General features: G+C 49.9%; 1 protein-coding gene across 1 annotated transcript; it reads right to left on the reverse strand.

Annotated features, from left to right (window-relative positions):
• Window positions 1-8,511: 8,511 nt before the first annotated feature.
• Window positions 8,512-14,441, reverse strand: LOC138746336 (glycogen synthase kinase-3 beta-like). Its single transcript, XM_069904551.1, has 4 exons — window positions 14,312-14,441; window positions 13,021-13,210; window positions 12,329-12,409; window positions 8,512-8,979 (listed from the first exon to the last, which is right to left on the reverse strand). Exons 2-4 carry the CDS (start codon window positions 13,180-13,182, stop codon window positions 8,890-8,892), a joined length of 333 nt encoding a protein of 110 aa, XP_069760652.1. The 5' UTR covers window positions 13,183-13,210; window positions 14,312-14,441; the 3' UTR covers window positions 8,512-8,889.
• Between the last annotated feature and the right edge of the window lie 521 nt (window positions 14,442-14,962).

A 14,962-nucleotide genomic window follows, 5' to 3' on the forward strand; every position in this document is an offset into this window, starting at 1 on the left:
CCCCCTGCCCTTCCTTCTCCCCCTGCCCTTCCTTCTCCCCCTGCCCTTCCTTCTCCCCTGCCCCTCCTTCTCCCCCTGCCCCTCCTTCTCCCCCTGCCCCTCCTTCTCCCCCTGCCCCTCCTTCTCCCCCTGCCCCTCCTTCTCCCCCTGCCCCTCCTTCTCCCCCTGCCCCTCCTTCTCCCCCTGCCCCTCCTTCTCCCCCTGCCCCTCCTTCTCCCCCTGCCCCTCCTTCTCCCCCTGCCCCTCCTTCTCCCCCTGCCCTTCCTTCTCCCCCCTGCCCTTCCTTCTCCCCCTGCCCTTCCTTCTCCCCCTGCCCTTCCTTCTCCCCCTGCCCTTCCTTCTCCCCCTGCCCTTCCTTCTCCCCCTGCCCTTCCTTCTCCCCCTGCCCTTCCTTCTCCCCCTGCCCTTCCTTCTCCCCCTGCCCTTCCTTCTCCCCCTGCCCTTCCTTCTCCCCCTGCCCTTCCTTCTCCCCCTGCCCTTCCTTCTCCCCCTGCCCTTCCTTCTCCCCCTGCCCTTCCTTCTCCCCCTGCCCTTCCTTCTCCCCCTGCCCTTCCTTCTCCCCCTGCCCTTCCTTCTCCCCCTGCCCTTCCTTCTCCCCCTGCCCTTCCTTCTCCCCCTGCCCTTCCTTCTCCCCCTGCCCTTCCTTCTCCCCCTGCCCTTCCTTCTCCCCCTGCCCTTCCTTCTCCCCCTGCCCTTCCTTCTCCCCCTGCCCTTCCTTCTCCCCCTCCCCTTCCTTCTCCCCCTCCCCTTCCTTCTCCCCTCCCCTTCCTTCTCCCCCTCCCCTTCCTTCTCCCCCTCCCCTTCCTTCTCCCCCTCCCCTTCCTTCTCCCCCTCCCCTTCCTTCTCCCCCTCCCCTTCCTTCTCCCCCCCGGCCCTTCTTCCCCTCCCCTCACCCTCTTTGCCCAGCCTCCCCCTCGCCCTCCAACTCCCCCTTCACCCTCCCCCTTACCCCTGTCTGGCCCCGCCCCCTCCCCTCCTTGAATTGCCCCGCCCCCTCCGGGCTCCCGCCCCTCCCATCTCCCACCCTCTCCCTCATCCCCCTCCCCTCCCCGCCCCCTGCACCGACGCCTCGGCTCCACCCAAACACCCCGCCGGTACCGGCCACTCCCGGGTGGGTCCCGGCGGGCTGCGGGTCGCCCGCTTTCCCTGGACCACGCGGCTGAGGAAGGTCCCGGTGCTGCCGCCAACTTCATCCCATTCGCGCCCGCGGCGACGCGACGGACCCCGATCAGTCGACACCGCCGCCAACGTCCCGCCTCCTCAAAGCAAGAGCCAATCAGCCCGCGAACCCGCCCATCAATCCAACCCGACTTCAGCGTCCAATCCAATAGCGGCCTCGCCGAATCAACCCATTGGCTCGCGCAACTGAAGCAACCAATCAGCGAGCGTGCGAACACACAGGTGAACCCAATCAGCATCGCAAGAAAGAAAACAAAGGCAGTGGAAGGAGCAGGAGACCTTTCGGCCCTTCCACTTACAACTAACCCAACAACTCAATCAAATCCTTGGTAAACACAGGATCACTTTGTCTTGGCTCCAGGATTCCTCTGATCTCAAGAAATACATTGTACCCCAACTGCAAGGGAGACTATTTATTATCAAACTTTCCCTTATATTTATTACCGCTTCCAATTTAATGGAGGACACAAGTGGTTGTGTCAGCCAGCTGGACCGCCTCGGGGAACCTCATGGAGCAGGCAATCATGGTGAGAAGGTAACTCGTCCCGCGGGAGGCCAGTAGTGACCCTACAATGTCATTGTAGATGTGGCTGAACCTATGTGGTGCTGGCTCGAATGTCTGGCATGGTGCCTTCACGTATGTCTGTATTTTGGTCATCTGGCAGAGTGTGCAGGCCTTGGCCCACTGACAACCTGTTTCTGGAGGCTCAGCAACACCAACCTATTGACCACCATTTTGACAGTACTGATGGCCGGGTGCGTCAGGATGTGCACCTCATCATAAAACTGCCATCTCCATGCTGTCGGCACGATGAGGTGGGATTTGCAATTGGAATGTCGCAGAGGAGTGTCTACTTACCAGGGTCGATGTTAACATCCTCCAGCCTGAGCCTGGACACTGCTGTCTTGCTTGCAAGGATCTCAGGGTCGTCCTGCTGTCCCCTGCCGAGGGCTAAGTAGTCTATTCACTGGGACAGGGCCTGGATAGACTTGATTGCGGGGGTGGGGCAGTGCGTCACCCACGATGTGTTGAATGTCTGTAGTGATCTCAGACTCATATGAGAGGAGTCGCTGCTGCTTGGCCGACCACAGGTCCAACACTTTATGGAAGGCAAAAGTTGATAGCTTCGGGTCCATGAAGACACTGAATTGTCTACCTTCCAAAAATACCTTAAGTGCCTGACTGCCAGGTACAGCACCAATTGCTCTCAGTCAAAGACGCTGTATTTGAGTTCAGGGGGCCAGAGGTGTCTGCTAAAGAAGGACAGGGGCTGGCATTCCCCTTCGATGAATTGCTCCAGTGCACCCCCTACTGCTGTGCTGGAAGCATCTACTGTGAGAGTGGTGGGTGTCTCTGGCCTGGTGTGTACCACAAGGGTTGTGTTGGCCAGTGTGTCCTTGGCCTTCTGGATCGCCTCCAAATCCTCATTGTCCCAGGTAATGTCTTTACCTTTCTCCGCATGATGTGGGCCACGGGGGGCATGGCAAGATGGCGTAAGGATCAGACGTGCCTTCCAGTTCTCTCCTGACTCTATCTTAATGTTTTGTCTAGAAATGCCCGTTAAAATTCTTTAAAAGTTTAGATAACTTCAGTGCTGTTAATTTAACTTATGATGGTACAATTGGTGGAAAAGAGCAAAAAAAAACGACAACAGATTATCAAAAAACTACATTTTCCAAAAGTTCAAGTTTTGGAGCCTACCTTCAGGAAAGACATCGAGACTCAGCCTGAAATGGATCCCAGGAGAAAGGTACAGCTTTCGGATGTAGAGATCAATGTTACATCGGTAGAGCCCCCTAAAGTGGGCGCCAAACAGCCTTAGGAATAAAGAGTTACTCAGGTTCGCACATGTGCAGTAGCATCTGACGGCAATGTTATGAATGAACCACTTGTAGTAACATCAGTTGAAGTACCGGCTGGGGAAAGGCATTTGTCAACTGTAGCGGTGGCACTGCAAACTGCACCTTTTGAGATAAAAGAACCTATACAACTTGATGGACTGGGGAAAACCCCGGCCAGCGTCCTCCATTCATTGCTGGAGAGGCTGTGGCTGGGGTTTCCACACGCAGCTATACTACAAGGAAGGCAACCAGAATGAAGGAAGCAAAAGAAGACCCTTTGGTTATGCAGAAGAAGCAGGAATCTGTTGAGCCAGAATCTCTTCCAATTGAAAAGATTCTTGTGAATCTTGAATCTAAATTATCTTATACAATGCAGGGATTATCCAAGATTATGACTGAACTTGGTACTAGGTTTAATACTCTGTGGTGAAAATACATTCTCAACAGATGGCTGAATTTGGAGCTTTTAAGCTTGAAGTGAGAGATAAATTTAATTCGTGTGAAGAAGATATAGACGAAATACGAGATCATGTTTCAGATGTGACCAAAATGGTCAAAGACTTACAAACTCAAAATAAAGATTTGGTGAAAAAGATTGATTATTTGGAAAACCAATCCAGATGGAACAATATAAAGATTATTGGTTTGCCGGAAGGAATGGAGGGACCAGACCCAAGAAAATTTTTTACTGAATGGATTCCGCAGGTGCTGGGTCAAGAACATTTCCCGGAAGGTATAATACTGGTACGTGCTCACAGAGCCTTGTGTAGAAGACCTATTTCAGGTCAAAGTCCAAGACCTGTTTTGGTTCGTTGGTTGAATTATTACGACAGAGAAATAATTTTACGAGTGGCTATTAGAAATGCACAACAGAGAAAATCACCCTTGATGATTCAAAATAATCGAGTTTTCTTCTATGCAGATTTGAGTCAAGAAGTTATGTTCCAATGACGGGAATTCAATTCTGCTAAAGAGTTGTTGTGGAAGAAAGGTTATAAGGCAACCTTTAGATATCCAGCTGTTTTGAAGGTTTTTCAAGATGGTTGCCAACCAAAGTTCTTTGATTCTCCAAAGGAAGCTATAGCATTTGCTCAAGAGCTGCCAATTACTCGGTTTCAACAGAGACGTAGTCGCCGCGATCTCTAAGGAGACAAGAGATGGAAGAAAAGAGCTGTGCTCCAAGAAGGAATGGTTGTAATGGTGACTCGGCAGTTGGAGCTGATTAAAAGAAGAGTTGTTCTTTTTTTTAATGTTTTTTTTTAAAAAAAGGAATATTAAATAATGATGATGTTAGTTTAAGGTGAAGTGAGAGTTGGGGGAGAGAACTGGATGGGCACTATTTCCTGAAAGTCATCTGCTACGTGTGAGTTATCTCACACCCATTTTTTTTGGGAGTTACCGCATTGCGCGGTTTAGACGGGAGGGGGTATTTTTAACCTCCTACCTGTTTTTTTTTCCTTTTTTTGTATTATTAGATTAAAGAGTTAAGGGTTTTCTTTTGTGTTTATAAAAAAAAGCATAAGAAAGTATTTGATTGTTTAAAAAACTAAAAATTCTTGTGGTTTTTTTTGTAAAGTTTATTCAGTAGATCAGGAATATTTGAAATTTAAATGTGAATGGGATGGATAAGTTTTTTTAAAATATTTTTTCTTTAACTTTAAGGTGAAAGGAGTGGTAATTCTGGTGTATATTATTTTGCTATTTTAGTTATAGAACGAAGGGAATAATGGTGAAAGTTATAAATTGAATTGTACAATTCTTAATGAGGCTTGAATTTTGTTTGTGGCTTATGCTCTATTTGTTGAAGATATAGATTTCGTTGTAGATGTATTTTTATTATTTGGATATCTGAATTTTAACGTAATGATTGGGGATATTTAAATGTGGTATTGGAGCTTTTATTGGGTAATTATTCAAGGTTAAAAGGGAAAAATGGTGGAAGAGTACCAAATTTGAATTGTACAATGTTTAATGAGGTTGGAATTTTGTTTTAAGATGGCAGTTTATGTGACTAATATGATGATAGATGTGAAGTTAGTTGATATTTGGTGAAGGTTTATCTGTATAGAGAAAGTTTTATTTTTCATCTTTTTTTTCTCATGCTACAATTTTTTTTAAAGAATTGATTATTGTTTAAGAATTTTTGATAGACAATGTTACTGATTTTACTAATTTTTTATATTAAGTTTGTTAATTATATGTTTCATCTTAACTCTGTTAAATATATGCATTTAAGTTTGATTTAAATATGTTTTTTAAATCTGATATCTTAGTATTAATTACTTTTCTTTTTGTTAGTATTTTAATCGGTTATGTTTTTGTTTTTTTTTGTAAGTGGGTTTTTTTCTCACATATATTATTAACTTTATTAATTCTTCACTCTTTATTTTGGGGGGGAAGGGGGGGGGTTGGACTAATTTGAGTTGGGTTATTAATGTGTAATAATTATTGGGGAGGGTATACTTTATTTAGATTACTGATACTGTATTGTAATTTTATTATTTTGTTCTTAATTTTTTAAATGTAATTCTATATGTTATTCATGTTATAAAATCTTAAATAAAGTTTAAAAACAAAAAAAATGATGTTGGCCACTACCGGTATGAATCGGTGATAAAAATTAATCGTACCAGTGAATTCTTGCAGCCCCTATATTATGTGGGGTTTGAGGAAGCACTTAACAAACTCTACCTTTGCAAGCAGGGTTTAGTTCCGTGCCTGTTGATTTGACCCCCAAGGAAGGCGAACGTTTCCAACCTGAACTAGCACTTAGCAAGGTTTATATAGTAAGTCCAAATTCCCGCAGCCAGGCGCACAGTCACATTAGACGGTCTCTGTTTAGCTTCATTGCCACCACTTTGACATATTGTGGTTACTGCCACCCTCTGCTGTTGGAGAATATCCTCCTTGGTCTCAGCCCCTCAATGTAACTAAGAACCCCTAAAATGCCCCTAATGTTTTGGCCTTCATCACTACTCCTGGCAAGGCATTCTTGACACCCACAACTCTGGGTAAAAGAAAATACCCCTGATATCTCCCCTAAATCTTCCTCCCTTTGCTTTAGACAGATGTCTTCTAGTGTTTGCTACTCCCATCTGGGTTTCAGGCAAACTGAAGGGCATCTTTCACCGAGTTTCTGGTTTTCCACAGTTCTGGATGTCTATCTCTGGATGCTCTGCTCCGTGGACCAACCCGCAGTATCCCATCTAGTCCTAGAGTCTCTGTGTCAGACATTCTCTGCTGACCACTGCCTGATGGCTTTGTGGTCAAATGTGTTTGTCAATGAAACCGTTCCCAGGAAGGTAAAGGGGCAAAGTCTTGCTGACTGGAACATTGTGCAGCACCAGGGCCAGGCCAATCTTTCGCAACACCTGAGCCAGGTAGAACCTCAGCACATAGCAGCATTTGGTGCCCTTGCACTTTGGTTGCAAGCACAGCCACACACAATTATGGCCATGCTGGTTACACCCTTGTCCCCATTGATTGACGATGTACACGGTCCTTCTCCAGACTCTATCCATTTTGGACCCCCACATGAATAGGAAATTTGTTTTGGGAATTGACAGGGTGGTGGTGTGGGGATGGGCCAAACCTGGCCCACGTGCAGCAGGACCGAAAGTTCCTTGCACATTGCACCTGATAATCAGGTTTTACCCGAATGACAGAGATGGGTATCTCTGTGGTTCTCCCTGTCACCTGGACCTGGGGGTCTTTGTACTGCTCCCCATCTCCTTAAGTTGGTGCTTTGTTCTCCACCACCCCCACAAGAAATCCAAGACCCCTGGATGGAGGGCAGAGGCGCAGAGAGATCAGTGAGAACACAGGTAGTTTCAACAGGGTGGGGTCCATCCAGGCGCCTGATAACAGGAGGAACCAAGTGGGAAGGAGGATGCAGGGCATTCGATAGCAGGACATTGCGAGAGAGTGGATTCCTCGAACTCTTGAGGGGAGAAGGCGCTGGTCGATCCATCAGTTTAGGTGGGGCAGGGTATAGACATGGCAGCTGACTGGAATTGTCAGCGGGTTACTGAGACCTGGGAAAGGAGGGGAAGGAGGGTGCAGTAGGAAGGAGGGTGCAGTAGTGTTCTGAGAGTGCTGAGGGAGAGGCAACATGGGTGCCACCTCAAGGCAACGGTCCCCTGATTGTTTGCAGGGATGGGCTCTGTAAATAGACTCATAGATATCCAGCACAGAGAATCTTTGTCGCCCTGCCATCAGGAAGGAGATATGGAGGAATAAAAGCAGAGCAGCCAGGGAGGGAAATAGCTGCTTCCCACAGGCCGTGCAATTGACAAGGCAACATGAGCTGGATGGGAGCTAAGAATGAAAAGGGTGAGAGGAATATGGACTGATTACAACAGCTCAGCTAGCAGGAGAGAGGGGCTGAAGGGCCTGTTTCTGTTTTGTCTATCTGGACCAGCTTTTGAGTTCAAGCTTTAAAAAACCCAATCATTTTTAAATTTAATATCAACGGTACAGAATGAATCAAGAGACAAGATGTCTGTCCAGCAGCAAGCGTCGAAGGCACTTCCTGAAACGGAGGCTCTGAAACCACAGGGAGGTTCTGGACGGAAAGAGGCCCAGCTTCTTCTGGAAGGAGGAGAGGAGAGGCAGGGGAAATGCAGGGGAAGGGAAGGGGAGGGGAGGGGCTAGGGATGCCGTCCACCGTTCACCTCCCCTTTCCTCTACCCCGTTCCCCTCCCCTTTCCACTGCCCGTTCCCCTCCCACATCCCCTCCCCCTTCCAGTCCCCAGTTCCCATCCCCCGCTCGCCTCCCCCATTCCCCTCCCCTTCCCTTCCTCCTACTCCTAACCCTAACCCCTAACAAAATCTTAAACCTAACCTTAACACTACCGATACCCCCTACCACCACTCTACGTCCCCTCACTCTACCCCCACCCCGTCCACTAACCCTAACTTTATTCCTACGCCTATGCCGCCCCCTAACCCCAACCATAATGCTACCCACCATCCCCTAACCCCAAACCTCATTCCTCCTATACCCCCCTGCTCCTACCCCCTTCCCCTATACCTAACACAAGCCCACTTCCCCGAACTATAGACCTAACCATAAACCAAGATATAGCCCTACCCCATGTCTCCTAACACTAACCCTAACTCTACCGAACTTCCCCAACCCTAAACTAAACCCTATCCCTATCCCTTACAACCTACCCCCTTCCCCTAACCCTACCTCCTACCCCTTCCCCATACCCGCACCCCCTACAACTATCCCCTTCCCCTAACCATACCTCCTACCCCTTCCCCATACCCACACCCCATAAAACTATCCCCTACCCTATCCCTTACAACCTACCCCCTTCCCCTAACCCTACCTCCTACCCCTTCCCCATACCCGCACCCCCTACCACTATCCCTACCCTATCGCTTACAACCTACCCACTTCCCCTAACCCTACCTCCTACCCCTACCCCATCCCCGCACCCCCTACCACTACCCCCTACCCTACCCCTTACCACAACCCCTACCCTTACCCCCTTCCACTACCCCCTTTCTCCTACCCCCTTCCCCTCCCCCTCCTTCCCCTAGGTTAGGGGTAGGAAGGGGAAAGGGAAGGGGGAGGGGAAGGGGAGGAGGAGAAAGGGAGGGGAAGGGGGAGGGTTAGGGGAGGGGATGGGGGAGGGGAAGGGGAGGGGGAAAGGGGAAGGGAAGGGCAGAGGGGAAGGGGGAGGTGAAGAGTGGAGGGCTGGGGTTAGGGCATAGGTGTGAGGGCAGGGGAAGGGGAAGGTGAGCGGGAGGGGGTTGGGATGGAGGTGGGGTAGAGGAGAAGAGGGGAAGTGGGTGAAGGGACATGGAAGAGGCAGGGAATGGGGTTGGCAGGGCCAGAGGGATACGACGGGGAGGGGTTCAGGCCATCATGATGTTGTCCGTCCTCTGTTCAGCTGGGATGCGAGGTTCTTCTGGACTCGTGTCTTGTCTCTGAGATCGCTCCTTCTCCTGGGAAGAGAAATACGAGTGATAGAGATATTGTCTCTGAGGCCTGATCACAATGACTTTGGAGGGTCCCAACTCTTCTCCCATCATCCCCCCTACCCCTGAACACTGGAGCCTTTCCCCTTCCTCTGCTTTACCTGAGGAAGTGTGTTTTGGCGAAAACCACGATCTCTCTCTGCAGAGCTCAGAGCAACGTGTGTCCATCAGGCAACACCCTGGTTCTCCACGATATGGCAGCAAGATGCTAGACAATCATGGATGGATCAGTCGAGACCGTTCAGCTGATCCATCTGAACCTACCCCACAACAATGTTACCCTCCCCTCCCTCACACCAGTACTCTCCAATTTTCTTGAATTCCTGTCCATATTAAAATCCTTTTCATGCCTTTTTTGCACCAGCCTCCGCTACTACCCCGACAATGCATTCCAGCCACCCACTACATTCTGTGTGAATAAAATGTACCCCTCACGTCTTGCCTAAATTTCCCTCAGCTCACCTTATTTAGACGTCCTCTGGTATTCTCGCCCCAGGAATGCACACAATATTCCAAGTGTGGTCTGACGAGAATTTTATACATCTGCAACGATATCTCTCGGTTTTTGAACTCAATCCCCTGACTCCTGAAGGCCAGCACACAATACACCATCTTAAACTCCCTCTCAATTTTCACAGCAACATTGAGCGATTAATGGAGCAGGATCTAAATATTTTTCTGTCCTGCACACTGTTCATAATCCTGCTATTAACCAAGTGCTCTGCCCACACATTCTTGTAATCCGCATTCAATGAAGATATTGGTCTATATGAAGCTACTTTTAATGGGTCTCCAACCTTCTTTGGAATAACTGTTATTCGTGCCCTTGAAAATGACTCTAGAAATAAACCTGGACCAGTTGCTTATTTAAGTACATCTGATTTACAGGATTGAACTCCATCTGTCACTTCTCATCAAACTGGATGACATATGACAACCTTCTACACTGTCTACAACATCTCTACCTCTGTGTGATCCCCTGACGTACCCACCCTTCCACTCCGATCATCATTCATAAAAATCACAAAGAGCAGGGGTCCCAGAGCAGATCCCTTTGGAGCGCCACTAGTCATTGTTCCATCTACTACTACCCTCTGTTTTCTGCAGACAAGCCAATTCTGAATTCACACAGCCAAGGCTCCATGGATCCCACGCCTCCAGACATTCTGAATGAGGCCTCCGTGGGGACCTTGTCAAGCACCTTACTAAAATCCTCGTGCAGCACATACAGACCTTGACCTTCATCTATTTCCTTTGACACCTCCTCGAAAAACTCAATTTGACTCGTGAAGCAGGACCTGCTCCTCACAAAACTATCCATGAGTTTGCCCAGCATGTTTGGGCATTGCGCTCGGCCCCAGAATCTGCAGACTTCCTGGCCAGTTCCTCCCTTACCCCTTCCCAGAGCTTCCGCATCCATTAGAACATTAAGCATTGCTGCCCAGTACAGGCCCTTTGGCCCATAAAGGCTGTACTGACCTTTGTAAATGTTCTCCACAACCTTTACCTGTACCACACCCATAGGAACATAGGAAGTGGGAACAGGAGTAGGACAAAAATGGCCTATCGAGCCTGCTCCGCGATTCAATACGATCATGCCTGATCTAATTTATGACCAAACTCGACCTACCCTGCCTTCTCGCCATATCCCCAAATTCCTCTATCATGTAAAAATTCTGTTCCCTTACATCCACATGCTCGTCTCAGAGACTTTTATATGTACCTATTCTACCAACCGCTACCACTTTCTCCGGTGACGCATTCAAAGCTCTCACAACTCTCTGCATAAAAAAAATCTCCCCTCACCTGAAGCGGATGCTCTCTGAGATTTGCACCTGACACTTTAGGAAGGGTTTCTGGCTGTTCATTCCATCTAAGCCCCCCACAATCTTATTTAGAATAAGTTATTAAGCTGTGGAAGGGTCAAGTTGGGAGAGGGAGGAGGGGAGAGAGCTGGTGGGGGAGGGATGAGAGCTGGTGGGGAGGGGACAAGGCCGTGTTGGGGAGAGGGATCAGGACCGCGTTGAGTTGGTGAACGGACAGACATGGGTGGATCTACCTGCCGAAATAAGGGAGCAATAAGAAGGCCATCTCGGGATCTACCAGCATCTTCTGGGGCTTGATGTCTCAATGGAAAACCCCCTGAGGATGGAAGTAGGCCATGCTCTGCTACAGCTGGTACATGAACATCTGGCAACACAACGATATAACATGACCCACTCTGCCTCCACACTGGCCGGGTCTATATCCTGAGGATAAGGGGAGGTGGGTGAAGGGCCCCTCCCTGCCAATCGACATCCATCCTCATCATCCTCTCCACCCCTCTCCCCTCACTACCCTTTCTCTCCTCACCAATACCCATTGAAACCCTCATGCACCCTTCATCGATATCCAGTCCCCAGCGAGACTCAGCCAGTAAACTCCTTCATATCCTCCAACCCCACCATCCAAGCTTGCCCCAGTGGACAACTTGACCACTCAGACCCTCAACCACCTTGATGTAGATCATGGGAATGGGCTGCTTGGCCTTGTTGAAGTGCTGGACCATGCAGTGAACCGTCTCGGGAACATAGTCCAGACCCAGATTCAAATAAACCTCCTCTTTCTCTTGGACACAATACAAACATGTCAGCTGGATTTACCCTCCAACACCCAGTGCCTCTCCCAACTGGAGTGCCAGCCCCTCCTGCTCTCTGTAGGCCTGATGCCCCCACTGCTCAACACAACATTGCATGAATCCAAGGGCTCAGCGAGCAGAGCGTCAACAGGCCGTAGTGGACCCATCCGCTGCCCCATCATTCGGCTTCTGGTGAGACTGCACAAAATGTGCAGCTCTGACCGCCCTCCCTCGTGAGGCAAGGATTCACCGGGAGAGAAAAACCATTGACGTTTCGAGATGAGAAATGTTTGCAGCCGCGTGTTGTCTGGGGTCGAACATGTGGAGGCTGAGTTGTTGGGACGATTCAGAGCAGGCGTTGATTTGGAAGGGCACCAAAAGGTTCTGGGGAAGTTAGTTATGGGGGAAAATACATTCGTGAAATGAATTGGGGAAACAGACTGGAGGGGCTGAGTGGCCGAATTTGGCGACCTTGTCTTGTGGTCTTGGCTGCTGCTGTCTGGAGTTGAAATGGCAAGAGGTCATGAGTTAATGGGTGAGGAGCAGGGCAGCCAGCGTCAAGGAGTCGGCACTGGTCAGAGGGGCAGGATGGAGGCAACAGAGAGGCTGCAGCGAGACAGATCGATTGAAGGAATGGGGAAGGTAGCAGCAAATGATATGCATCAGAGTGGGGGTGGGGTGGGTGCAGGTGGATCTTACCTTGACTACAGAGGAGTAGAAGTTGAGAAGAGGGACGATGATGGTGTGATCCAACTTTCGCACGATCTGCAGTTTGCGGTTCTATGGCGAGAGAGGAACATCAGCAAGGCAGGGCGATGGGTCGGGGACCTGAGGGGCGACTTGTCCAAGTTGAGGGGGGAGGCGGGGAGGAGATTCGTCAAGAGGTCAGAGGTGGGGAACTCCAAGGGAGGCCGAAGTGGGGGACTTTTCGAGAGTCAGTTGGGGGGACTTTTCGTGTCGCTGGAGTGGGGACTCGTCAGGGGGTTCAATGAAGTATCATTTCAGTTTTTATGATTGTTTTCCCAGCTTCTACTAAACAATTAATTTGCAGAAAATCTCTGATATTTGCCAGGTGTGTGTGTGTGTGTGTGTGTGTGTGTGTGTGTGTGTGTGTGTGTGTGTGTGTGTGTGGGGGGGGGGGGGGGGGGGTTGTGTGTGGGGAGGGGGGGTGCTGTTGTGGGTTTGTGTGACTTTCTCTGTTTCCAAACCCCATGGCCTCTGTCAGATGCTCCTCTTTCCACCCACCCTTCAAAAATGTGTTTGGGGTGTTTGTCAATTGGGTGTAATGGTGTGAAACGGGCTCATGTGTCGCAAGGGCCTGTGAACGTGCTGTAGGCCTAAAGTTAAATATCAGGGTGTTCCATTTCCACACAACTGCTCCTCCCCCTCACCTTGAATCTCTTGTCCTGCAAGATCTTCTTGATGGCAATCAGCTCTCCGGAGTCCACCAGCCTTGCCTGGTACACCACACCGAAAGATCCATTGTCGATGATTTTAACATCTGTGCAGGACACCACCTTGGGGACGTTGGGTCCATGACACGGTGTGGCCATCTCTGTTGTGACCTTATTGCCATGTCCTCTGGGGCAGAAGCAGCAGCATTTACACACCCAGAGGGTACACAACAGGTCATTTATCCCAACCCAGCCTTGCTGTCCAAGTTAGTCTCTACCCCTCCCTCTAACTCCCTTCCAAGGTTCTCCTAAATGTCAGAATTGATCTTCTGTTGGTTCGTTCCAGCCTCTCAGTAGAAATATTGCCACCCCAGGTCCCTCTTTGATCACTCTCCTCAGACTGAGGCCAGTTCTGCAGCCGTTCACTTTGTTTACAACCCTCCCTCCATGGGAGCACGTCCCGGGGAGATGAAGCACTCTGAACCCCACCACGGGTTTAGCAGAAGCCCTCCACATACCCAGAAGCTCAGCAACACCGTGATCTTCCATGATGCAAGCGAGACCTCGTCGCCTGAGGGAGCAGGTGGTGCGGAGAGAGCCCCACGCTTCACCGCTCAACTCTGCTGGGTCCGCCGCAGCAGAAACACTTTCTAGCACCTTGATCCAGGTCCACTGGGGGAAAGAATCCTATCCCGGTTGGGGGGATGTGGGGGTGTATGCAAGGGTGGAAGGGATCTTCTAACCCGGGGGGGGGGGGGGTGGGTGGAGGAGCGGTCCTGTCTCTCAGTGGACAGATCCCATTCCAGGTGGAGGGGGAGCTCTGTCCCATTTCTGTTGAAAGGTCTACTTTCCATCCCCCTCGCAACTTCTCTTCTCCCTCAGACACCTCACACTCTCCCCTGCCCCGATTCCTCTACCACACTCTCATCCACCACCCAACACCACCCCATGGTTTCCCCAGTGCCTTCCGTCCCCTCGCACCCCATCCCCCCAGCTCAACCCTATGTCCCCTACCTCTGATCCAATCTCCCTTGACATTAGCCTGTGGTGCAACCCCATTCCTTGGTTGTCCCCTCCACTCCTACAGACCCTACCCCTGTATTCCCTCACATGCCATCGTTCTCCCCTCCCCAGTCCCCCCAGCTGCCTCATAAAGTGCCCTGCACCCAGGATGAGGAGAGGGGAAATTAAATGCAGCCTCCATTCTCTCCGCCCACACTGGGTGAAGGATGGTGCCAGAGGAGGCTCTGTCCCAGTCGGGGAGCCTGTAACAGGCTCTTTATCTCACCCATGGGTGCAGGGTGCATTTAAACACAACCCTGTTGATCAGAGAGTCCCTGGGATGAGACAGCGTCCTACTCCGACACGTGGGCCAGAATCCCCTTCCAGGAGAGGCTTCTTTCTCGTGTTGCTGTGCCATGGCATGACTCAGCTATGGCTTCCCCATGCAGTGACATCATCACCCCCTCTGTGTCATCATCTCCCCTCTCTGTGACACCTCCCCTCTCTGTGACACCACTAGTGTAATGGGCAGGGACATCCAACCATTTAAATCCTCCTCAATTTCCCCAAGCAAGGGGAGAATAATTCAGCTGGTCTAAATTACTCGTTGTTATCTATTCTAACTCCTAGACATTTGATTCCATTTTGCCTCCACATTTGTTGACTATTTTCTTGACATTGGCTCTAATCCCCCTTCCTAAGTGACATGATTTTGCACATATCCCAAAAGAACTTATACCCAGAGATCTCCCCATAGTCCTCCAGGGTGGAGCACAACTTGGGCAATGAGTGTGTCGGGTCTGTCAGATATATCAGAACAACTTCTGCAAATAAATTGATTTCATGCTCTTCCTGGCCTGTTCTGAAACCTTTAATGCCTGAATGCTGGCAAATGGCCTCGGCTAATCGCTCCATGGCCAGTACAAACTCACTCACT

The sequence above is a fragment of the Narcine bancroftii genome, chromosome 11 (assembly GCF_036971445.1).
Source record: "Narcine bancroftii isolate sNarBan1 chromosome 11, sNarBan1.hap1, whole genome shotgun sequence".
NCBI lineage: Eukaryota > Metazoa > Chordata > Chondrichthyes > Torpediniformes > Narcinidae > Narcine > Narcine bancroftii.

What these genes read in the sequence shown, in the direction of transcription:
- LOC138746336 (XM_069904551.1), bottom strand. Translation starts at nt 13,182, where the DNA reads ATGGCCACACCGTGTCATGGACCCAACGTCCCCAAGGTGGTGTCCTGC. An exon ending in TGCAGGACAAGAGATTCAAG is followed by an intron (nt 12,410 to 13,020) that starts GTGAGGGGGAGG and finishes CTCTCGCCATAG; the next exon opens with AACCGCAAACTGCAGATCGT. An exon ending in TCTACTCCTCTGTAGTCAAG is followed by an intron (nt 8,980 to 12,328) that starts GTAAGATCCACC and finishes TTCTCTTCCCAG; the next exon opens with GAGAAGGAGCGATCTCAGAG.